The following is a 26690-nucleotide window of genomic DNA, read 5'->3' as shown; positions in this document are numbered from 1 at the left end:
CAAGCCGAACCCAAACCCAAGCCTCAAGCCCCAAGCCAGATCTGGAGCTGGGGTTGCCAGGCGCCAATGTTTGCGTAAATTTGCGCAAGATTTGTTGCCATCAAACGAGCGGAGCGTCGAATTTTGCGGGTGATTAATGCGTTTGAGTGAGCGCTGCAAATGCATTTCGCCTGTCAAAGGACTGCAGCACCCTAGGACTCGACTCCGCTCGACTCCACTCGGCGGAATGATGAATGCCTGAGCAGCATGCAGGTGCAGATGGAGCAACAGGCAGTGGCTGTCAGTGGTTCACGAGCTTTGATTATTAATGGTCCGCCAAAGTATTTTGCCAGACTGACATGCAAATTATAAAACTTTCCCACTGTCAACTTGAAAACTACAACTGGCCTGTCATTTGCCAGTAACCAACTCATAAAGGGCGCTCATAAAACTCCTCCCCACTGCAGACAGGAACCAGAAAGTCAAACGACGACACAAGGATGGCGCAAACAAATAAGCAAATAAGCAGACAAGCTGGCAGTCCAATGACTGCACTTCCTTGTCGTTCCAGACAGAACTAGGGAAACTTACCCCAAAACAGACTATAAACTAAACTAAACAAATGGCTGCAAAGGAAATAAAGATATCTGGGAGACAACAAATCTTAAATACACTTACAGGATGACTTTGAGAAAGGGCAACATTTCAGGTTTCAGTTGAGGGCTTCCAATGGCACCCTACAGGTGTTACAGCTTAAAGGAATTGCTGATTAAATAATCATTTATTTAATTTACTTTTATAATCTTCACTCTCCCATATTCATTACGAGCCCCCCATCAAAACAACAAACTATTCCTTTGAAAGAATACCCTATACGAATAGAAGCAAAACACCCACATGGTACCTTCGTCCTTGTTGGCTCTGGGCAAATAGTGTAGCATACATTATGACCTCCGACGCTGGAGCCAAAGTAAACTGCTAAAAACAATGATAATGCCGAAACCGAAGTAAGTACTAAATGTAGCTGGCCGTAGCCGTAGCCGGGTCTATTTGGGCCACCTGTTACCTGTTTGCAACTTTCGGTTCTAATGGACCTGCCGGCAGACAACTGGAAAACAAATACACTCTAAACCGAGCCATAAGCCGTTGTTCTATTATTCGTTTACACAACTGCAAGGACGAGTGGGTGGAAGGGCACAAACGGATGCCAGGGTCGCCCATCGACAGAAATGGTTTGTTTCTCCATTGCTCTCTCTTCGGATTTCTCAGTGTCATTTCTGTGAGGTAGGTAACCTTTTTATTGGCAGAATTATTATTAAAATTTACAAAGAGAAATTTGACTTAAGTTTCAACTGCAAACAGTCAGTATATTTGCCTCTCGAGGCTGTTATTTACAGACTAGAAGGTGCACTTAAATATCTACATAGACAAACTATCTATAAGGAAGGTAATGAAAGTATTTGTCGGAAAGTGAATGGGGGTTTTAAGGTTATACTGAATATTCTGCCATATTTTCTCGGACATTTGAAACTTTACCAAAATTTCTTTCGCACCATCCTTTAACCCATCAATGAGATTCAATCGCCAACATCTCTCGTTGAACGGAGCCAACTGACCACAAAAATAGTTTTCCCAGAAACAGTTCAACAACTTTTTTATGAATTTGCTTTTGATTTGTTTTTGTTTTATTTGGCATTTGCTATTCTTTCTTTTTTATACTCGCCCGCAGAAATGTTGAAAAATGTTTTGCCATACAAATATTTGTAAATCAAGCGGAAACAGAATTACGAGCAACTTCCTGGTCGCATAAACTCTTTTCTCCTTCGTAAAAGGCATAAAAACGTGCCTACCAGTGGCGTGTCGAGAGCTGATTTAATCAGCGGCTCAAGGGGGGTCTGTAGATATTTATGTTGAATTGAATACTTTCAGAAGTGTATCACAATATGCATCCAAAATATTTGAAATCTTTAAATTAAACGACCCCCATTACATGAATGAGTCATCGCCATCCTTGACAACATTGCAATTGGCTTAGACGATGATGCCTCCCCAAGTGAATGCTCAAAGTTCAGGCAGACATCCGAGTGACCGACCATGGTCCTTGGAACTTTTGCCAGGAACGAGAATGCGTGGCGAGTAGGGGGCGACAGCCTTGGGTTAATGTTCCGCATTGAAATTTTAGAGTTAGCATATGCCGGCGCATTGGGCACTTCATATTTTCCCTTATTTAGCCCTCATTTGTTTGTTTGTTTGTACTGTTGCTGTTGGTGTTTTGAACTTTAGCAGGTGTTTGAACTTGTATCTGAGTGTATTTAAGTGTGCGGTTGGTGCCTCGGAGGTATTACCCGGACCCCAGCTGTGCAAATCTGTGGGGTGTAACATTGCATAGGAACATTTGTGGGAGAATATGTAAATGCTGAGCGAAATGAGTTTTGGAGGGAATAATTATCGCATAGCCAGAGTAAATACAATATGGTTTTTAAATACGTGAAATACTCGTCTAAGCCAATGATATTTCTTATATAAAAAAAACCAAGTCAGATGGGATACAATTTTGTGTCCGTTTCAATCACACATGTTTAAATGTTATGGGATGGGATAAAATACCCATAAACAGGAATATGAACATTTTCTCAAAAAAATGTTTTCGAAAATAATTTCGGCAATTAAAAGCAAGACCGGTGTCCATTAATCGTTTTTTTTTTTCGGTAAGATTTGCACTGTTTCAAATTTACCAACGGATAAAAGCTATTAGCTACAAAAGCGCTCGTTTAGCCAATGCACAAACCCAACCGAAAGCTTAGTACACTCAAGCTTTAACGGTTGACGTACCTGCTGAAATAGGTAACATGCGTCACCCTGTGGTCTGTGGCCATCTAGTGGACAGTAGTCTAGAATTGAACTTTATCAAAAAAATAATTAATCGTTATTTTTAACAAATTATTTTTGATTCGAATAGCTTTAATATTTTTGTAAGAATATATCAATTGATAAGAATATCCGTAGATGATTGAAGAGAATGAAAATCAGAATATACTTTTTATTCCGTAACTCTAGAAATTCTAAGCTAAGTAATATTGTACCTTCATATAATCGTTAGATACAATCGTTTTTAATGTTCCTTCAGTCTCCTAATTGCTTTCCTACCTAGACACATAAGCACATTAATTATAATCTCCTAATGTACACCAATACTCAATGCCGAAGGAATGTCACTAAGATACATATGACAGGTGAAGAGCAGGGCTTAATTACAATTGACATACTAATAATGTGGGGTCACCCCAACCTCAACCTGACCAAAGAATGTCAGGTGGAATATTTGGTTGCCCATCGAGTCTACAAGTGTACGTACTGTTATTTATTTGTTGATTCCACAGAACACGCACATACTCGGATATGTGCTTGAAACTGCTCTGGTTTGATGCACCACCCAACAACCTGGCCGAATTAAGTTGGTGGTTTTTGTGGTTGAGCTACAAGTGCTTTAATTCCGAATTAAAATAACGAATTTCGAATTTCCCACACGTTCTGTACGGGTATGAGCATGGGTGCGCGCGGGCTTTGAAACACGACATGAGGCACAGAACCACAATTGAATTATAAAGTTTATCGCATGCAATTCGCAAAACTCACAAAAGGAGCAGCACGAATGCATTTTTAACTTCCCAGCCACTCTCCCCTTGAGTGGGCTCTGCTGCTGGGGAATTCCTTTGTGCATTTCTAAGCGGGGAAGAAGCCAAGAACGAAACTGAACTGTGGCATTTTCGGGCGTAAAGTGAAATGGTTTTAGCTTTTCCAAACTGATTCGGAGGCATCCCGGTGATGCGCGTTCCTCAAGACAGGAGACAGCCATCCAAAGGCAAAGGAAAGTGTGTCAAGCAAAAGCCCTGCTAGATTTTAGTGTACCGATTCTAAAAAGACTGGATATTTTATATTTAAACATATTTCTTTACAAAGATTATGGAGTTTACCTCTCCAAAAACGTGTACTTTATTTAATGACTTTAAGAGTTTCCGTAATCAATCCTCCTCCCCGATGATTAGCTATCGCTTGAGTTTTATTGCGTATAGGGCACGTGTGCCGGTTTGGCATTACCGGAAGCCTGTCCTCCACTCTCATTAAATTCCTAAGTCGATTTCAGCTTTAAGTCGCTGTCGAACTCTCGATTTATGTACTCTGATAAGATAGCATATGATGAGGCGCAGACTGGTGGAAAACTGGGGTCAGCGCTCGATTTTCATTCTCATTTTATTCGCCCCAGTTCGATGGGCTACTACTCTGAGCAATTGCAGCCGTCTGAGACAGATTTGGCTGTGCTTATTTGTACAATAGCCTCGGCGTTTTGTCTTAAAGACCGCAGTTGGCTGGGGCCCCCGGATCCGTCCACTGAAGCACACAAAAGCCGCAGCCCACACGCACAGACACAGACAGACTCAAACTCCCAGTCAATAAGTTAGCTCGTGGTCTGGAAGTGAGACTGGGGACTGCACTGTCATTCTGGTCGACCATGGTATTCAATTATGCAAAGAGCTGGCGAATGGCTACATGAAAATTATGTTTTTAATTTTTAAGCGAACAAAAACAATGAAAGGGAATACCGAAACGACAGCTACAAAAAAAGTGGACCGCCACGAGACGCATCAAACAACATTAAAAAGTCAGGAGTTTGTTGGAGAAGGCAACGCCGACCCACCAATCACAGAGACAGAGGGTCCTCACATACAAATGTTCAGGGGAAAACACAGAAAACATAGAAGGATGAACAATGGGTGGAATTATAGAGAGACGTGGTTAAAATTTTGTGGTTTAAATAAGACTAGAAAACTGAAAAATTTAGATTAACTCGGAGAACAAAAGCATTCCTAGGAAAAAACATTTCCATCGAAAAGAAAACACAGAAAATATTCCCTGAAATGTTCGCACAGAAAGATAAACATATCTCTGGAAGAGATCTTTCAAAACATTTCAATCAGAGTTTATGTGCAAATTAACCATGTAATAAATGAAAATAAAAACTAACACATAACGAAAGCACTTTCTTGACTTCTAGAATTTGTACAACTTACAACTCAATAATGTTTGATAAAGTAGTTTTACAAAACTCTTTTGTACTACGCCTTTGCGGGGCTTACCAAGATTTAAGCTGAACAAACTCACAAAGACGTGCCCCATTGTATGGAAACCATTTCGCTGGCCAGCTAACCAGCATCAGCTGGCTCTTAAGTGCCCAGGACATTGGCCAGGGAGGGCATTGTTTGGCTGAAGCCAGGACTCTGCAGAGGAAGGACCAAAGCGGCACATAATCAAGAGGGTTTTGGGAGGGTCCAGGTTCAGCCAGAAGCCGCCGTCGGGTAACGCACTAAATCGGATTAGAGCAGAATTATCCTTGTTGGCATTTATTTTGGTTGTGAGCGCACATAAATACATACATACATATATATATATATGTATATAGAGGGAGATATATACTATATATATTCACAGTAGGAGCTTGGAGCAACTTGTATGCTGGCCACTCACCTACACTCCACTGAACCCTTGTGCCCCACAGACTTCCAAAAAGAGAAATAAAAAACGAGGGAAAATAAAAATAATGTCAACTTCCGTTTTGCTTAGCCAACTTTTGACGCCATCGTCTGTTGTATTTCTGCTGTTTTAACTTTCTTTGTTTTCCCTTCTTTCTTTTCTTTTTACTTTGAATTGCAAATCTTTCTCTTCCTTATTTTCGGCTGTTTTACTTTTTATTTTCATTTCATTGTGGGGCATAATGAGGCGCAAGTGGTATGGCATGGCATGCGTGCCCCATTGTCATTGGGAGCCGCAGGCAGTCCTCAGTCCTCAGTCCTCAGCAGAGCGCTCGAGTACGAGAACTGGGACTTGAATTGTGGCAAGTACATTTCTCAATGCTGGTGCCACACGAACGCACGTCAGCCACGTAAATCTATTAACACCTCACGTCTGACTGAAAGATAAGCCGTATCGCGTCGCTGTTGCTGTGGCAGCCAGCGCCACTGTAGGAGTCGCAACCACAGGTATGCCATCGAAACGACGAAGGTGTCGAAGTGTGTGCGGTGAATGAAGCATTTTGGAAAGGGCGGCACGTAGTCGATGGAGGTCGAGTTTGTAGGCTTGTTTCAACCAAACCCAAAGCCAAGCCCCAAGGCCCCGATCCCACACCAGTAACCACATCAAAAGGCAATCGCAAGCACGCTTTCGTACAACTTTTTCAACTAATTTACATAGAGTTCTTGACGCCGTACCTACGTGACCATGCAATTTGCATTTGCCGGTGTCCTGCCTCCTGGCTCCTGGCTGCAACTTTTAAACCGAGCTCCCTCTACATCTGTGTACTCTCCGCGAGTACTGAGCTTATCTGAAGCTGCCTGAAAGTGCGTTTAAAATAAACACGAAGAAGGCTTCTTAGGAAGCTGACATCAGTTTAAGATTGATTAAGACGTATCTATTGTCGAACACGTTGGCTGGCCCTTAATGCCTTGGCACGTAGACTGCCTGGCAGGCCCTGAAGTATTTTAGCTTAGCCATTTTATGCAGCTGATGTAATGGGAATACATATAGAAGAGTATATAAGGATTACGTGGAACAATAAAAACGAAAAGAAAATGGTCGAATTTATTGAGGTGAGAATAATTTGATTCTTTGGGGAAAAAGGTGATTTAACCTCTTTAATAACATTTTTAAGCAAGCAACACCTATTTAGAATATATAAAATAAATAAATCAACCAATTTGAACAAAGCGTCTGAAACGGAATACCCTGAAAGTGCTCTGAAAGTGGTAACACCCATTCCCACCATCAAAATCCCCATGTTTTAATACTTACTCGTATACCCTTATATCGTGGCATGGGTTTTCGTGATAAAATCACATCTATAAACATTAATCGCTCTTTTATGAAGTATAATAAATTTTGCGTTACACGTTGGCCCGCAATTTAACGCTTTTCGCCCCAGAGAAGGGCTGCTGCTAACAGCAGTCTTTCCTCGATTTGTTCAAGGCTTAAAGGAAACGGAAAGTAAAGAGTAAAGAAAACCTTCTATGTTTTTGTTTCTCTAAAAATAGCTTTATTTATATTTGATTGGTACCCAGTTTTGTTTTTCGGTTTTTATTTGTTGCTAGTGTTTCTGTGTGAGTTTTCGCGTTGCTTCTCAATGGCATTTGGTTGCAAACAACAAGAACAAACATTTAGTAAATACATACAGATAATCCTTATATGAATATCATATAACAATCACGAGTTGTTGCTTTATTTGGTTTGATGGAATACTTAATTCAACGATCTAAGCAATATACATTCATATACAGATAAATAATTATCAATATCATAAACATTCTATCGAACTCTATCCTCTATAAAGACGTGTAAATTTGTTTGGTGTTTGATTTATGCCTACAATCGAATCGAATCAATAAATAAATATATATTATTATATTTTTTATACGTATGGAATTTCTCTGTACTCTGTTTTTTCTCGTAGTAGTTGAAGTAGGTATATATATGTTTGTATCCATTGTTGAGCTCAAACATTTTACAAACATTTGCCATGCACTTGTCTCATTGTGTTTCAGGGATTCTTACAGACTTTTACAATTCCATTGTCTGCTGCAGCGCGGTTTGCGATAGAGATTTTTGTTTTTCATTGGCCTGAAAATTGATTTATAATGCTGAAATCTGCCCAGCTCCCAGCAGTTCAGTTTATATCGTTCAATTAATTGGCATTAAGTATGCAGAACATACGGAACAAAAATGCACGTAAATTTTTAAAATCAAACCGAGTTTATCCGGTCTTTAAAAGCATATTTTAATTTGCAAAACAAAATATAATTGGTACTATTTTAATGCCTTCTCAATGCAACCGAACACACAATAAACACATAATTATTCATTTCGACCTTGCAATAAATTCATTTGCAACCGACTGCTGCATTTTATTATTTCAGGCAGCATTTCGTCGAGTCAGTTTAATGAAAATAACTGCGTTACATTTGCATGGGGAAGCGGGAAAGTCAGCTTAAATACATATATGGCGAATACCTGAAAAATGGAAAACGGAAAACGGAGGAAATTTGCTGTAAGTCCTCCACAAAACACTACTAATTGACCCATAATATTATTTCATTTTGTGACTACTTGAAAAAACGTGTTGCGATTATTTTGAACTTTTGCGGGAACCTAATTTTGTTTCATTTCAATTTACAAAAACTTTGTTGATTGAAATTTATTGTTTGCTTATTTATGTCTGTCCACGGGATTTGTGTTTTATTATATTTAATGGTATGAATATTTGATTGAATAAAATGGATTGTTCATCCTTTGTTTAGTTATATTTTCATTGGTCACATGTTGCTCGTTTGTTGTTGTTGTTTTTTTGTTTTTTGTTTGTTTTTTTAGGTACTGTGCTTTGAAAACCCTGAAATGATCAAACAGAAACCTAGAGACATTCCGAATAAAATTCTATTTGCTAAGGAGTATGTTTCAGTGTTTGATTTAACAAGACTGTGTTTTATTGCTTTTTTTTTAGCACGTGCCTGCCGAGGCTTTCAACTTAATTACGAAGGCTACATTCATATTCGTATGGAACTACAACCTAACTGCCTTGCTCCCAGCACCAAGTCCTGCCCGACCTCAGCCTCAGCCTAATCGTAATGTTAACTCAAGGATTTATGTATTTAGATAACTTTAGTATATGATAAATAATGTGTAAGTTTACAGTGACTGTCATTTACAGGCCTAAAAAGTCTTAACTGGCTTTATATGCTAATTGTATTCTCCATAAATGTTTGCTGAACTCTAATAGCTGAAATTCTCTATATATGAATATATCTATATCGTTTTTTTGTAATTCGTTTTACATTAATATTGTATATGCAGCATAATTAACTTTGATTATACACACGAAGATAAACATTGCGTCCTTTGCACTTCCTTTGATTATAGTACAATGCTAATTGGGTAACTCCTTCCTCTGATCCTTCTTTTATTTCTGGCTCACTTCTGAAACTTCTTCTGACTCTGTTTCTTCTCCTTCTAGAGGGTTGTACATCCTTTTGTAACATGTTCTATTGTTAAGTATTATATGGTATATATCTTAGTCTTAGCTTAGTAATTGATATAAGTAGAGTATGAGTGCGGCTGTGTTTTGGGAACCATTTCTGGAGCTTAAACACTGTCGGCCTGCTCTCAGAGATAGTTGGGCCTTGAGACGCAGCACAGTAGGCTCATGTTCTTGCAGATATAGTTTTGGCGCCTCTTGGCCTGCCAGGGTCCAGTGGTGTCCAGGGCTGCGTTCCTTTCTGCAAACAGCAAGTGAAAGAGTAGCCAGCATTTAGTTTGATTAATGAATGAGGCTGTGTGAGTCCCTGAATACAGAATACAACAGGACAAACGGAGAAACACATTTACACTAATGGCTGGGTCGCCATCGCCATCGCCGTCGCCGTCGACGTCCCCGCTTTGGCCTTTTTTGTATGCTATACAATTTTGTTTGCCCAACGGCCTCCGGTCTCGTCTCCGCTGAGTGTCACTACCGTCGGGCCTTGGCTAAATATCAAAGTGCACGACGATGGCAGTGCAACAGCAGCAGCAGCAGAAGTAACAGGGAGCCTGCGCATACGCGTACTCACCCAAATATGCCTCATGTTGTGGCATGTACTCCTGCAGTTCGGAGAGTAGAACGGCAATGTCCTGCGAGTCTTTTGTGATGCTGCACAATTCCTCCTCATTGAAGTCGGGCGTAAATTGTTTGCACAACAATATTTGGCTTATGACATTCCCCAGGTTCGAGGGCCCCGCGCGGTTCTCTGTGGTGCGATAAAGCAGGCATAAATCAGGATAAAGTGATAAGCTGTGAGGCATCCCACAGTCAAGTGGTTGCCGTACCCGTACCCTGCCCTGCTCTACACTACCACTACCCTGCTTCCTTGCAACTGCACCACACAAATACAAAGCCGGAACAGAGCAACGATGCCGCAAGTCGGGCTTCTATTCACAAATCTCCTTTGCAATGCAATAAAATGAATTATTTTGTTTGGCTTTTCCGCAGCCACAAACAAGAACTCGCATTTATTTGTTTCATTCATTTTTATGCAAACATTTTTCTTTGAGGTTTGCTTTTCATCCTCCTTTTTAACATTTATTTATTTGCGTTTGTTGCTTCATTAGATTTGTTCTCTGTTTGGGGTAAATATTTGTACATTTTGATGCTTGTTTCTCTGACTGTTTCAACCCTCAAAACTTATTTTGGCACCAACTTTTGGCTAATTTAATGGTCAAACAATTATGACTTTGATTTGATGGATTATAAAGATGTACAGATTTTATAACTTTACATATTTCAATTACAATGAATTAAACTTTTACTCGACAAAATATACACAATTCTCCATTTTTCGTCTTTGATTGATTGCTGCATATACAGCCATCAGTAGTCTCTCCGATCATATATCAATCTTCATGAAAAATCGATGAAAAGTATCAGTCACTTCAAAAACTATTGAGATTCAAACATCAATACACTGAAATCTATTCGATCAGACATGTTGTTGTATATGCAATATTCATATAACAAATAAAAATATATTGAATGCACGGGTTGACAATGGCAGCCTTCATTGCCTGATACTTTTGATACCCTGTACTGTTAGCAAACAAGTGTCTGTTGTATTCGTATAGATGTATAATATAAGACTGATTGATTGGTAGTTAGACCGACCTATTTTTCCTCCTGTTTTTCATTCGTTCCATAATTCAAGCCTATTATTAGGTATCAGCGAGTGCTCGCAATACCCTACAGTTGCCCCAGTTGTTGCCCGACTTAAGCACTGGAATGCAATGAATTTTTGCTGCCATGGCAATAATTAAAGGCCCACATAAAGGCACCCAGCCCCCTGCAGACTTTTCCCCACTGATTGTGAATATTTTTGTTGGCAATTACAAAAGAAAAACAGAGAAAAAAATTGTTTTCAATTTTTGAATTTTTTATAGCTTATTCTGCGGTGATGGCATTTGCCTGGCACTGCAGAAATTTTGTTTGTTGATGGGGATGGGGAGGAGATGGCCATAAATTCGCTGCACCAACAGGGCTAGCACCAACAGCCCCGAACCTGACTCTGGCAGAAACTCTGTAAATATTTATTCGCACTCTCGCACTCTCTCACCGTATTGACAGCGGGTATCCGGCCCCAGTGCAGCGGTTACAATTTAAAAATGTATGATCAGCAATTGGCATTTGCCATTCGCATTTGTATTGCCCGACAATTGGAGTTACCATGGTCAGAACGGACACAAATCAGTCAGAATCCGTGTCCACGTTCGAGTGCATATTTGCACTCGCACGTCCACATTAAACATGGCCAAAGAATGCCAATCAGAGCGAGTGGCACTCGAGTGGAATGCAACTTCACTGCCAAACAATTCTTGAACGTGTGCTCCTACGAGTTTCTGTTTGGTGAGTGGGCGATCGAACGAGTGAATGCATCCTTGAAAAATCCTAGGAAAAATCGAGCCCAACTAAAGAAAAATTAAGCATAAGAGCTTTCACAAAAGTGCAATATTGAAACATCAGTAATATCGAATACCAATAACTTCGAAATGGCAGTCAGTATTCAGTACTTATCAATTAACGTTTGTACATTTGACGGAAGCCTGTAAGACACGTTTTTGGTCACTAATTAAGTTAACCTTGCTCCTTTACTAGCTACTGGGATACGATAAATTGTAAACTAAACTGATTTCAAATGTTCGCAAGCATTCAACATCACTGAATCCAATTGGCAACGAAAGCACCCAGTTTGTACCAATTATGTAGCCCCAAACGCAACTCCAAGTGCCAGGGTCCTTGTCTGACTTTGACATTTGCTAACAACAGCAAATTTTCAATGACCCGCAACTGCAAGGCGACAGCTGAAACATGTCTCCTGCCAACTAGCAACCCAACCAAAACTCAACGCAAACCCCACCAGTCCCCAGTGCACCCCAGATGGGTGCCCCACCATGTAGGGCAAATCGTGCGTTGGTGCGGAATTAAACTTACCATAATAGCCCGACATATCCATTGGCACGACCTGTATGAGACGATAACTTTTCACAAGTTCACGTAGGAATAACTGGGCCATGTAGAACACTAGCACCAAGTGCGGGTTGTCGGTGAGTATGCCATCGGCCATGGCGCTGCAAAAAAACAATGGCAATGCAAGGTAATGTGAACATCAGGATTCTCTTTCGCTATATGTATATATTTATATACATATATATATATATATATATATATATATATATATATATACGAGTATGTATGTATGTATGTGTCTGTGAGTGTGTGTGTGTGTGGGTGTGGGATATTGCAGAACTGGAATGCCGCATTGTGTGGGCCACATTTGTGGCACGCCAAATTGCATGCGAAAATTGTAAAATGAAATTTATATGAATTTATGACATTTTTTATGTCGTGGGTGAGAGCTCAGCTCAGAACGAGGGTCATCAAGTGGCGACAAACTAATTCATTTCCGTTCGACTTTTAAATGATATTTTCGATTGTTTAATCTGCAGTTCAACTTTATGTTCTCGTGCAGGAATTACATTTTTCGAGCGATGGATTTTAAGCGATGGAAAATAAATAAGAGGACAACTACTGAAGCAAGAAGGATTCAGCTAAGACATAGTAATATTCCCCACCAATTTATTTAGCATTAAAGAAATTATAGCCCATATAGTGTTCCATTTTTCGCAATTTTTAACTGGGCGATGAGTACACTATAATTTTGTCTAATCTACGATCAACACCAGAAAGCAATTTCAAGTTTTACCTTCCTGAATAATTTATGCAATTGTACGAGCGGCATAACTCATTTGGAAAACACTCGGAATTTACAGTCGGTTCGCAAATTGCTGCTTAGTTGACATTAATTCCAGTTTTGGGAGCAGTACTGCCACGCAGACAGGGCAATTATGAGTGGGGTAGGTATCCAAAACTCAGGTCCAAGTGGTGGGGAATGGGACACAAATATAAATTGCCATAAACATATTTACAGCAACACAGGAATAAATTCAATTTGAAAATTACTTTTGCATTGCCTAAACTCTGTGGAGGTGGAGCGGGCGGTGCCGCATAGCTGGAAATGAGAAATATATATTTTACCAGAATTACCCGCCATCCCAACCGGCACTGAAAGTGTTGCCGTGTCCTCTGACTCCGCCCCCGACTCTGACCTCCTTCTGGCGGGCATTAAAGCAAATAAATTGCGAATTAATCTTTCCCAAGGTGTCTTGCGTGTGTGCGTGTGGGCGTGTGTATGGGTCCGTACATCTAAAAGTGTGGGAGAGTTTTTGTACAGGATTCAGCTTAAAGCGATTTAGATGTGGGTTCGATGGGCTCTCAAGCGGAAGTTGATTGGTGGTGGAGTAGGCTAAGCACAATCTTTATTTTGAGTGCGGCTTTTGTTCAGCAAAAAGTCTCCTATACGTGGGAAGCACAAATGCTGCTTAGCCTATTAGTATTATTAATAATTTCCTCAACAAATAAGTAAATACTTTTTGTTCCACCGAAAGAAAAAAATTACGCTTGCTTGGGTAAAATAATGATGCGGAATGCCAGACAAAGTAAATCTTTCGAATAATGTCAAAATATTCCTTCTAAATAGTAAAGACACTAAGACATTGCTATATTAAACGATACCATATATATTTGACCAAGCTAACAAAAAAGAAACACTTTCAAGATATTTAATATGCTTAAAATGTAATCAAATTAATGCTAAGCGATTTCCTGTGAAAAACTGCAAGCTGTAAATGCCAGAGAGCAAATGTTTTAATGATTTCTCCATCTCACTCTTACTTTGTGGAAGGGAGCATCTCTCGTTATTCTGGCAGATTGCGGTGCGCGGACATTAACGTGGGTCATTTTCACCAACAACACCAACAACGCCAACAATATCGCAATAATAAGTTGAAGCAACGAAACGAAATCTGCAAAGCATCCAAAAATCCCCCAGAAAAAATGAAGGCAAAGAGCGAAGGACAGAGAACAGAACAGAGGAAGGAAAAAAAGAAGGAAAATCGGGTACGGGCAGACCATTGTCAGCAGCTGGTCTTGATTACAGTCCGGACGTTACATTCATTTATTGCAAATAACAGTAAAATATTTTTTACTTTTTCCCCAATGCTAGACCCAAAGCGAAACGACCCAATGAAATTTGGGGAGAATTACACAAATATACGCAGGGGGAGGTTCATAAAGCGCTTTTATCAAAGTATCTCAATGCCGTTTGTCTGCCCAATCGAAGTTATTAACTGCAGCTTGTATAAAGTTGTTAAAATTGCCGCAATTTACGATGCTGTCCATCCAACAGCAGACATCCAAGGGAAAAAAAAATTCTAAAAATGAAAGTCTTCAGCTACGTCGAATCTGCGGACCTACTAGTAATTTCGAAACTTGACCCACTTCCAGGGGTGGTGTGCCGATGTGCCGGGAGCTCAGTCTTTCAATAATATTCTGTCATTTTCACTAACATGACCACAGCACATCATCCGGTGTCCCGGAACCGGCATCAAGTGTCGAAATAATAAACGGAATTTGCCGACAGCGACAATAAAACAATACAACAGAAGGAGCAGCAAAGCACCAAACCCAAGGACTATGGAATGGAATGGAAAATTGAGAAATTGGAGTAAAAGAAAGTATATCAGGGAAAGGTGGTTCCACAATCCTTTCTGCTGTCGTACTCTTAATAAAACTTAATCGGGTCCACCACTTCTTCTCCTATCTCTCACATTTATGCACATTTTTCCCGCTTCTGTCCCACTGAAGTGGTCGCAGCAGATGCAGGAAACATAAAATTTCCGACACATAGCCGCAGACAACGCCATCGACGAATTCTATGAGATTGGCTTTGGCTTTGATAGGGACCCGAGGGGCACACCCCTTGTCTTATGCTCTTCTCTCAGGCCGTAAGCAATTGTGTGCCGTGGGAGTGCCACCACTGCACTGAGACTAATGCCAAGTAAGGAGAACTCCGAGCAGACGTCCGAGTATTATTTACAGAGGAAATGCGCTTACACAAACATGACGTTGCATTGCCCAGCAGACGGGATTGCTTAGAGCCCAGAGACCAGACCCCAGACCCTGGCGATTTTGTTGACTAACTTGCTGTCAAAACAGCAGATCCAAGGCGAAGACAGTAGTTAAAACAGAGGCGACGGCAGCGATGGCGATAGTAATTTAGCAACAACTACCAACAGGACATAACTACAGGACAAACAGCAGAACAAATGCGAAGTAAGCGAAGGCAAATAGACAGATGGATAGATAACAGGAAGACAAACCCAAACACGGGAAATGGACCGAACGTCGCCTCCAAGGATATGTACGTACGGCTGGGCAAACAAACAACCAGGCAAACAACTATCAGTCACTTAAGGCAGTCGGCAAAGTGCTGCCACCCTCTCCAACCTCGGGAATGGAAATGGAACTGGAGGTGGATGGGGAAGTGGAAGTGGAAATGGGAATGGGAATGATTCGAGCAAAGCGAATGTCAGAGTGTCTCTTCCAAGGTAGTCGGAGCCGAGCCGAGTCGAGCTTTTTGCTCTGTCTTTCGCGCTCTCAAAGGGAAAGCCAAATCATTTGCTAGCGTGTGGTCCACCAGGTATTACAACTTTGTCATGATGTTTGACTAAGGAAACCATACAAGTTGGAGCTAAATGGGACTTCTAGTTATTATAAATCAAACCTTGCGGTTTGCTTATAAAATGTATGAAGTACACTGGAGGAAACCATACCAAAATCTGCACTCCAGATTCCAGCACTGCATAGGGTATTCAGTATTCTATATGGCGAGACTACCAACTTAAAGTATTTCTTGGCTTTTTGTTATTTTGTCTCTCTTCCTTGTTGTGTGCCTTCTCTCGTTTGAGTTTTATTTTGACTTTGGCTGCCTGACATGCATGTATGTGATGCATGTGTTTACAAACACACAAAACAGCAGCAAACAACCAAACAACGAAACAACGAAACAACGAAGCACTGTCTGAAAGTTTTGGCTGTGTCATTGTCAAGTTGCGTCTGAAGTTTTTGCTTCCTCCACTCGATATCTGCTCTGCTCCCTTTTGTTCATTTTTGGGAGCATACATTTTGCTTTTTTTAACTTTTACTTTTACTTTCAATTTAACTTTCAGCCCTGGCTGGGGAGGACCTTGAAGCAGCAGCCTCTGTCGCTTCGCTAATTCATTGTCGTCACTCATACGCCATGTGCGCCCATTCGAAAAAGGAACCTGCTCAATGATATCCCGAAAAGTAGGAGAACGAGAAGTCAAGCTGCTCTTCGGAGTCGTTCATTTGTGTCAATAAAGCAGAAATTAATTGAAATCTCTTTTTTGTGCTACTGTTTTTGCTCTGGCTGACTGCCAGCCAATCATCAATTTAACTGTCGTTTCCTCCGGACTTGCTCTTGCCTTTGCCATTTCCTTAGGGTCCTGCACTTTTGCCTACGAGCATACATATTGACGAAATGCTGATGCGACTGCTTGTATCGGTTTATTGACATTTCTCCACTCTAGACTCTAGAGTGACATTTAAAGCGTCTGCTCGATAATAAATCACATTGTCACATGCCGCCGTGGTGTGCTTCCAAAGTTCTAGCCCCAAAAAAGCATATGACAGACACACAACACTCTGACAGGACAGCACGTTCTATGGATTGTGTGTCGGAAATTACAAATATTTTATGTATATGAAATTTTCCTCAAGTTGTTTGTTAACAAAAAAGTTCTCTCTCTGGCTCTGGATCTGGCTCTGTCTCTGTCAGTTTTGGGGGTGCGATAATGGCACATGTGTGGCATCCACATGGGATTTCAATTTTGTAACATTTTATGCTTCAGCCAGGGCATAAATCAATAAATTGAAGTCGGTAAACAGACAGCCCAGAGCTGGGGGACCGGGACCACTGAAAATTCTACGGAACCGAAACGGGAGCTGCATCGGTGGCAGCTGGTACGAGTGCTCACTTGCTGGACAACTTTTTTCTTCACACAATACTTTTCATGGCTGCAATCGCACATATTCTCTTTCATGGGTTTTAATGAAAAAAATTACCAAACATTGTGCTCTTCCGAAGCGGCTTAACTTTTGCTGTTCAGCAAGGGGAGGGTCCTGCCCCACACTGCTCTCCCGTCTCTCTATAGAGGAAACAGCTGATAAATTATGCAGCATTTTGAAATTGAATTTCAAAGTCAGCCACTAACTCATTTCGAGAGCATACCGGGAGGCTTGGCTTCAATCCGAGTCCAACAAATTGTTATTTATGTTATCCTTTCCGCCCGCAGTACCCGCAGCACCCACAACACTCTTCATCCATCATTCTTTGGGCTCTCTAGTAAATTTGACTGCAATTAGATTTGCATACATTTCCATAAAACACTCACATACAGATAGAGAGACGGAAACGGAAAAGGAAATGGAAAAGAAGGTCCTAAAATGTCACACACACGTTTCTGTTTATGTTTATGTTAATGCGATCCCTTGAGTGTACCCAAATACTGTTTAGATAGGAGGATGCGTGGTGGCAGATGGTATGTGCTTACCTCTTGACCTGCGGTAGGAGTATCTGGGCGGTGTGCTTGAATGCCTCCACGCAGGTGCGACGCAGCTTGCGTATCTTCTCGCGCAGTTCGGGGCAATCCTTGGCCTGCCCCACGTGTATCAGCATATCGCGAAACAGTGCCACATGGCTGTTGATCTCCACGATGAGCTGAAAGTACACCAGTCAGTATATATCATCAGTATATAAAGCCATCTAGCCATAGAGCCAGGGTCAACGACAGCCAACTGATGCTTAATTTATGCCAAAGCTCTCTATTAGACCAGGCATATAACACATTACATATTTTAATTTATGCAGAGCCAACAGGCTCCGGGAACCCTCTTTTGCACAACCGCAGGCAGTAGCCTATTTGTTCAGGCCCCGGCCCCGGCTGCTCGTTCAGCCAAAGAAAATTTCTGGGACTTTTCCCAGCCAGATAAAACTGAAGCGGCGGCTGCTGCTGGTGCTTTTGCTGTCGTTTTTGTTGCTGCCCTTTTTACGGCTCATTGCCGAAACGGAGGCGGCAAATGAATCGGGCAATCGAGCCTTAATTCCTTTGCCTTTGCCTGCGGCCAAATCGGGCTCATAAAAATTAAAATGCCCGGCAATGCAAGGATTATTATGGCTCCCTTTTACTGCTCCTAGGGTTGGTTAGCCTTCTCATGGATCTGTATGAGAAGGGTAGAGCTGTTGCTGAAAAGTGTATTAAGTCAATTATTATTGACTACAGACTATACTCTGGGCACTAACAAAGGGTATTGGCTTGTCTTTAAACAAATTTTGAGTACTTGCGAAATGTTGATAGGTTCTGGTATAGAATATTGGAGTAGGAGTTCCTTGTAATGGGAAATGTTTATGTTTGGGATATTTTTCAGTTTCAGATAAACTTTTCTAAGCATTATCCCTTTTTCAAGCTGTAGGTCCTATTATTTAATTCCAATTAAGCGTAATCAATCCGAGTTTATCAATCAGCAACAGTATTTCCTATGGCAGCTCTATTTTAATTAAATTTTCTTTTGCTACCTCCGCCAAGTTAATTTTAAGTCAGTCATAGGCCTAATTTTCCGCATTACTCACACAAATCCAATGCCAATCTCCCCCCCCCCCCCCCCCCCCCCCCCCCCCCCCCCAAACACACACACACACGTGTGTGCGTGCCACGCCCACATATATTTTAAGCAGCACGTTTAAATATTAATGGTTGACTCTGGCAACCTCATTTTCCACGTAGCAGTACGGCCCACCTCCTCTCTATATCTGGTCGGGCACTTCATTTAAAACGCGGCGTATGCGTAATTTTAATAATCCTCGAACGCCTGAAACGCCCACACTGCGAATGCAAAGTGAATTCTGTGGCTTGACTCAATTTGGGGCCAACAGCTGTGTGCGATTTCTGGAAGGGAGGATTGGGAGATTGAGAGGATTTACAGCTTTATGAAATATATGCATGATTAGTCATATTGATGGCATTGGCTTGACAATGCCGAAAGAAGGAGGATGGACCGTGCCGTGACAGTGCCGGAGCCAGATCTGGAGCCGCATCCGGAGCCAGAGGCAGTGTCAGAGGCAGCACTTAACCAAATTGCTTATTGAAAGTGCTGCCAGTACGATATTTCCTCAAAACTTTTCTAAGCTGGGGCGGATCTTATGGGCGGGGCCATGGCTTTGTAATCATTCCCAAAGCAGGGGCATAGGCAAAACTTTTCCACCATCAGCTGTTGCCTGTGCGTCAAAATTTATTGGATTGATTGTTTTTTCAGTGGGTCAGGATTTTTGGGTGGATCCGATTTGAACTTGTTCAATATTGACAGACGAAATGCGGCTATATTGTAAGTTTATGTTGAGGAGAGTCTATTCCAGTAAACTCAATGAAAAAGTTCATCTCAAAGCCTGTGGAGGGTTTGGTAATGGAGGACATTAGTGAAGCTTCATTCCACCTAATGAAGGACTTCACTTATAATTCCAATAAAGTCCTCTGCAAAAGGAATCTTTGCCATATTTCATCCACAACTTTAATAAGCCCTGGCTCAAGGAGTTCCAGCAGTGATGTTTGTCTCTGTTGTCTGTCCTAATTATTTGGTTTTTTTTTCAGCCACCTGAGAGCCAAGGCCACTGAGGGCCGCTGGCTCATAAAACATATAACACTAGTAAAGCCAGCCACAAACACACACGCACAAACACCTCAATATACATAGGTGTAAGCACATAAAAGCCACACGCATAAATTTTATATGACGCTCAAATCTCGGCTGAGATAAAGACACAACCAAAACCGAGTTGGGGAAACCAGAATTGCAAAAAGTTCATGCAGCACATGCAAATCCCAGATGTAAACGCTTGTCGTCTTTGGTCCCGGCATAAAAAGGGACACCAGAGTGCGCCCAACGAGCAGTGCTAAACCAGAGCACAAAACCTGTAAGAAGGCGATAGTTCGTAATGCGACCATCAGGTACCTGGTACTCGGCAACATCCCCGAAGAGATTGTTTTCTTTAATCTAACTTTAACATTCATTGGATCATGACTACAGCTATGTATATAGGCAGACTATAGCTCTACATACAGTCGATCCATCCTTAAAGAGAATACCATTTGTTAGTGGGTAAATGATCGGGTTGACTTTCACCAAAAATATAACATACCCGTGTCTTCCCCAGCACTGGGTATAAAAGACCCCAGAAAATTTCTGAAATTACCTGGCTCGTTCCACAAAAACACACCTTTGGACATACACCTAAGAGAACATACGGCTGCCATTCATATAAGTCCGAGGGAAATTCAATTCCCACAGCGTTTTTCTGCCGCGTTATTTGGTTTCTCGCTGTCCAGTAATAAGCGCCGTGCCGAGGCCTTAATGGAACCGTCAGCTGAAATGTGTGCCACAAAAGATGTACATCCCCGTAATGAAGGTACATACTACTCGTGCTCGTGTGTGTATAATGATGGGGCAGCGTGGAGGGGGTACATGCATATTCATGAATTATTCTTTTTCATCTGGTTGTACGAGTAGTATATTCCATGGAACCACTTTGAACTACTTTTGCGTCAACAGTTGAGGCGGAAAATTGAAAAACAGCTGCCGGCGCTTGCCCGCTGCGCCTGCAACAAAAAGCTCCGGAGCTGCATGCGTGCTACGTGCCACATGCCACAATCCATGTGCTACGTGCTGGCTGTGGCAGGGAAAACTCACTCCCGCGCCCTGCCACCAAAAGAAAGTGTAAATCAGCAAAAACGCAAATGCCACAATGCCAAGACAAAGACAGCCCCCAGCGGTTTGAGTTCGGGGAAATGATATGAGATGAGATGGGATGTCAGTCCTCATACTCATGTTCATACTCATACTTATACTCGTACTCGTACCCGTACTCATCTTTGCCCCAGAGAGGGGGAGGGAGAAAGCTAACACACAAATACACAAAAGAAAACGACGACGAGTAAAACTGAATCTAGACAAAGTGAAAGCGGAAATTAAAATTGCAATACAAAAGAGAGGAACCGACAGAGACAAAAACAGACAGCGTTTGTAACGAAGTGATTGTGTGGGCATGTCCACATGTCAGTATGTATAAGACAGACAGAGAGAGAGAGTCCTTTGGATGCTCGCACATTGAAGAATGCATTTTGCCCAGAGCCAAAACAGCAATGTGACAATGGCCAGAACGATTACAGTGCGTCGCATAAACATGAGACTAGTCTGAGAATATGAGAACTCATACATACATAACATATGTATATGATAACAAAACTCTGGCTTTATATTCCTGATTCTCAAATTAGTGTTAAAAATGTCTCAGCTCACGGTATAGATTATTATTTACACACTTTTTCCATTTTTAGGGACATGGTCCGGTCCAAATGAAACTCTGTAATAGACAGCGTTGCGTAAATGCAAATGAAAAGTGGCAGCTTAGATTATGAGAGTCCTTCTTAGTCTGCACAGGGCCAGCAGATGTGCCACGCCCAGCTGATATTCCATTCCAGTTAATAAATAACACGCACCATTTGCAACACGAGCTGCAAAAACTTTGATAACGGCTTGTTGCTAATGCGCTTTTCACATCGCCCAACTGTGAATGTACAGGGACACCCACAGACACTTACAGATACACTCACTCACACACAGAGACGGAGACAGAGACTGGGAGAGCATTCCCCAGTACAGGGACAGGGGCTAGAACTAACAAAGTGCAATGGCAAAACGCATTAGGCAGCGAACCAACAAGTTGAACTGTAGAATAATTACAATCGAACTGGCAGGAGGCCCCAGGAAGCAGCCAACTAGCCAACTGTCCATTCAACAGTCGACAGGCAGCCGGTAGCTGGCAGCAGAACCCAAGTCCCCATTACCCAAAACCCCCTCAAAGTCGAACAAACACTGGAGGCTAGCCGAAGCACAAGATACCCTTGCCGAAGCACGGCTCTTATGGCAGTACGAGCCTGCCTCACACCATTCTAATCATCTTGAAAAATGCACAATACCCTCTTCAAGGGCACAACAAAGGTTCGTTACAGCGTTTCGAAATCGGTTGTAGCAGCTCTAAGGCAGCCTGAATGCAACATGGGGCAGCTAGCAACAATACAACACAATGCCGCAGCTGTCCCACCCACATGGCCAATATCGAATGGTCAACTGTGTCTGGCAGCAATCGCCAGGCAAAACACCTATCCCATTCTACTGGCCACATTCTAGTTGGTACACTTCCCTCATTCTACTAGCCACATTCTAGTGGGGGGAAAGAAACAACAATAAAAGAAGAGAAGTGTACCGAACAACCATTGGATCTCATGTGGTAAAACGGTGGCGTTAACAGGGGGGCACCACCTACCTCGACTCTCGCTGCCGCAGAAAGCAATTTGGATTGGGCCAACTGTTATGGTCGGATCACACACAGGACTTTGGGGTCCTGCCTCAGAGTAATCGAATGGCAGTGGAAATTATTTTTAAATTCCTTTAAGTTCTTGGAAGTATTTGCTACAAAAATCAAATTGTTGCACCAGCTAAGGAAAAAAGCAAACTCATTTCTTTGGAGCAAATCTAAATTTCTTCCAAATCTGAAATAATTAAACCTTTAACTTTTTTAGCATGTGTATGTACAGATGTTGTCCGTGTATTATCTTGTATATCCAAGTTCTTGGAATAATAGCTAATGTTTTTCAAAATGTTTCCTACTTGAAAATAATCAAAGGCAATAGCGCCTTATTCGAAAACCATTTCCATTTCCCGGGCAAACTCCTATCAAAGTAACAATTTCATTGGCCATTTGGGGCATTTGCGTGAGTGATAACAAGAACTTGTAAGCCGCAAAATCGATAAGATGTTCGCCTAGACCCAAGTCCGAATCTTAGTTCCCTGCCTCTGTTCGGAGACGAATGGACGGATACGCACTCAATAGCCGGGGATAACGATGATGAGATTGGTTGGAGTGGCGCATGGCGGATGGCTAGTGGGGGTGTCCTGCTCAGTTTACATTATCAATCAAGCTGACTGACAATCAGGCGGGGGGAGCAGCTTAGCGGATACCTTTCCACTATATTGAGAGTGACATGACCCGGACCAACAAAAGTCACGAATGTTAATGTGTGCGTGTGGACCTTGAACACGATCCTTTGTTTGCCGAAGGCCTTCTAGCCTGTTCTGTGGCTCCCCTTCCTTCCAGAAAGGGGAAGCCCACATTCATTTGCCCTTAGGATGAGACAAATGTTCGCCGGTAAAGTTAAGTACAAGTTTTCAGTTTTTATTGTGGTCTGGCTGCCATCCCCGAAAAAAGACAGAAGAGTCGACCAATAGTCTGCACAAACATGCCATACATTATTTCAAAATTAATGAAGATGTATTGGCGGCACAGAGAGAGCTCATTTAATGAAAATTGGTTGTAGTTCCTATGGCACGCACGGACGCACGGACACACGCACTGCCCACCTCCCACTGGACCATGGTAAACTGCAGTGGCCATTCCCAAAATTATTATTTCCACTCTAGGCCAAGACAGCCAGCGATTTTTCTTAACAGCCACACTGCCAGCAGCGCTCGTCACTCTGGGCTCTCTCACGTTCCCCTTTCGTCCTGGGTTTTTGAAAAGCAAAAACATGTTGGCAGTGGCTTGAGTGGTGTGGGTTTGGGCGTGAAAGAGGAGCTGCCTCATATAAAAGTGCTTCATTACTTTGCGCAACAGCTCGCGAGAATATAATGAATGGCAATAAACGTGTTTCACATTTTCCTTTTCGCTGCCAGTCCACCCGTTGAGCCCTCCCACTGCCCTCTCGTTTTTCACAGCCACATTTTTCATTTTCCAGCTAGACAACTTTTGTGTATGGTCAAGAGCGCCTCGTTTTAAATGGCAGTGGGAGGGTTGGGTGCTTTTCATTTTCTTACCCCTGCAATCCTTTCAATAACACTCATCATCTGTTAAGCCCCATCTGTTCTTTGTGAGCCAGCTTCCTTCGTATGCATGACGGATGCTTGTTATACTCTGGAAACGTAGAGTGAAGGGGTCGACTCTGAGAGCTAGAGTAACTTTCGTTGGTTGCAGATTCAAATTGATTTCAATTGAAAGTCTCTGTGTTAATGTTGGTACTGTTTTTGCTGAAGCGTAATGCATCCTCGAGAAGGGTATCATATAGTCGGGATATCGAAATTATGGATTTGTTTTCTTATGTATGTTGTCCCTTAATCTTGTTATTATTCCTCCGCGGATGCTGCCACGCAGTTGCTTGGAAAAATGGCAGATTTTTCTCAGACCTATCACAGCTTTTACTATCCCATTGCCAGTTGGCCATGTTTAAATTCATTCTGCTGAAATCAGTTAAGGCTACAGCTGGAGGGAATGCAATACGTTTCCTTTCCTACAGGAAACTTTAGGGCAAAGGATTACCGTACTCCTCAAAGCTCCTGATTTTCGATGGGAATCAACATTTGAAATAGAATTCACTTGATTATAGAGAAACATACTATAAAAGCGCGTTGCCAAAGGGTATTTTGAATAAAGTTCAAAACAATATCTTTGATGTAAAATCAATTTCAACATAAACCAGTTCCTTAGAGAGAAGTTTCCAGATCCAGTTTCCAGTTTCCTAGAATCCAACTCCAACACTCACCGTATTTAGATTCGTGATCTTGTCCAATTCCACGGCGGTGCTGCCTCGATGATGGTGCAGATGATGCAAATGGTGTGTTGTCAACATGTTGTTCTTGTTGCGGTTGCTGCCTCCGTTGTTTCTGCTGCTGCTGCAGATGTTGCACGTGCTGTTGGTTGATGCGGGGGCTGATTCTGCTGCCGCCTCTGCTGCATTCAATCGAAAAGTGGCCTTATTTTTAATGCCGACTAACGTCCGATTGGAGCAAATCCATCAAAGCAAGCCGCACAACACGCAAATTGCCAATTGCAGCTTGTTGCACTTAGCCGGGACCTCTATTCAAATCACATCACGTGAGCCAATGACCATCTGCGAGTAGAAAACAAATAACATTGAGAGTGAGTTGAGTGAGTGCGCGGTTAAAAGAGATTGGAATCAAATTGCATAACCAATATGGCGGGTAGCAGCCATATATGCCAGCGATATGCGACACGCCACTCGCGACACCGGAACGCATCGACACGCCTTTCCGGCACCTCAGCCACTGGGAATTGGGGGATCGGCATTGGGATTGGGGATTGTGCTGAACCGCCGATTTCCGGTACGTCACTTTGCTACCCTTCGTTCTTCCGATGGATTTTAGTTTTGCATTTTGTTGCCCTGATATCGATTTTTGCTTGGGGACTCGGCATCGCAATAGAGCCAACAATCGCACCGGATGCGACAGTTGGCAGCAGAACCGCTTTTGGCATTTTTAGGTGTTAGCACTTCATTGGCCTTTGAGCACCTGAATTGGCTGCTACGTGGCCACAAGTTTTGCGACCAGCTTCCGGTTGCTTCCATTCACCTCTCATCCATTTTCACTAACTGCATCCTGACCTTCTTTCCCTTTTGATCGAAATGTCAAACTAAAAGTCAAGCGAAATGAAATTAGATTCCACTCTTCCTGTTGCACTGTGCAGGTAAAACCAATGAGGTCTGTTTAAGCTTTCTTTCCTCTATTTATTTCCAGGCAAACCTCTCAACTGCAAGCCTAACCTTTCCCATGACACTGGCTTTCATGTATAACGATGAAATTACATTAAAAGTAAAACAACAGCAACAGCCGGAGCTTGAACATTACTGTTCAAGCTGCCTGAACAACGTCAGGCAGGAAAGCAAGGCAAACAAATGATTCAGGCTAGGACCGGCGGTAAACTTCCTATTAGCCCTGCCAGAGATGAAGATACAAGACTGCAGTCCGTGCTTTATTTGCAACCAGTCAAGTCGCTCAATTTAGCAACAGAAATAGCCATGAATATTCCCTGCAGTGAGCTCGAAGGAAAGGTTTCCATAAATTCACTCAGAATCAAATTTGAATTGTTATGAAAAAAGAAGAGAATTTAAATTCAATCATCGAATTAACTTTCATTAAAATATTTCCCACTTTTGGCTGCATTTCAAATATCTGTAGAGGAAGAACGTTGAAATGTTTTAAAGTGCAGAGGGCATTTAGTTTGATGTTGAAACCTTTGTTGGAAATTAAGTTATTTGTTATTCATAAGTATTTAAAGGCTTCGCAGCTGTTATCCTGATTTTAAATATAGGGCCTACCATATACCCAATAAAATGTTCTTTTTCTTGTATATAAAATATTTGTCAATGTTCCAATTTACCAATTTCATCACAGATTCTAGTAGATTATTCTGTGATTATCCCATACCTCATCAAATGGTTATTAACAGTGTTTACTGTTTAGAATCAATAAAAATTAATTTCCTGTTTGCAAATTAAATTTAAGCCAAAAGCGAGGATTCTCCATCATTAAGTTCACAGTTTTCATATTTTCTGGAAACATTTTGTCGAATGCCCTTGCCTCACAAATGTGGGTATTAGCAACCTGTAAGCCAACTAAAAGTATCTCCGGCCTGCGTACTGCCAACTGCAACAGATAAGGGCAATAGACGTGTGCGTGTATATGTTGGCTTAGAGTCACATTTTCCGGCAAAGGATACTCATTGTTTGGCTTTGGCCGTAGCTGTGGCAGGAGGAGATGGAAAGCCGCGTGC

At 41.9% G+C, this 26690-nt stretch overlaps 1 protein-coding gene across 1 annotated transcript; it reads right to left on the bottom strand.

The window, feature by feature from the left end:
- Window positions 1-8757: 8757 nt before the first annotated feature.
- LOC6595375 lies at window positions 8758-24766 on the bottom strand. The gene is made up of 5 exons (XM_026989027.1): window positions 24664-24766; window positions 17572-17738; window positions 12032-12168; window positions 9624-9800; window positions 8758-9293 (listed from the first exon to the last, which is right to left on the bottom strand). Exons 1-5 carry the CDS (start codon window positions 24748-24750, stop codon window positions 9181-9183), a joined length of 681 nt encoding a protein of 226 aa, XP_026844828.1. The 5' UTR covers window positions 24751-24766; the 3' UTR covers window positions 8758-9180.
- Window positions 24767-26690: the final 1924 nt, after the last annotated feature.

The sequence above is a fragment of the Drosophila persimilis genome, unplaced genomic scaffold (assembly GCF_003286085.1).
Source record: "Drosophila persimilis strain 14011-0111.01,24,50 unplaced genomic scaffold, DperRS2 tig00000191-arrow-pilon, whole genome shotgun sequence".
Classification (NCBI taxonomy): domain Eukaryota; kingdom Metazoa; phylum Arthropoda; class Insecta; order Diptera; family Drosophilidae; genus Drosophila; species Drosophila persimilis.
This window is presented reverse-complemented; position numbering and strand designations above follow the sequence as displayed.

Coding starts and splice junctions, on each gene's coding strand:
- LOC6595375 (XM_026989027.1), bottom strand. CDS start 24,750: ATGTTGACAACACACCATTTGCATCATCTGCACCATCATCGAGGCAGC. Junction 17,739..24,663: donor AGATCACGAATCTAAATACG/GTGAGTGTTGGA, acceptor GTGTACTTTCAG/CTCATCGTGGAGATCAACAG. Junction 12,169..17,571: donor CTCCTACCGCAGGTCAAGAG/GTAAGCACATAC, acceptor GTTTTTTTGCAG/CGCCATGGCCGATGGCATAC.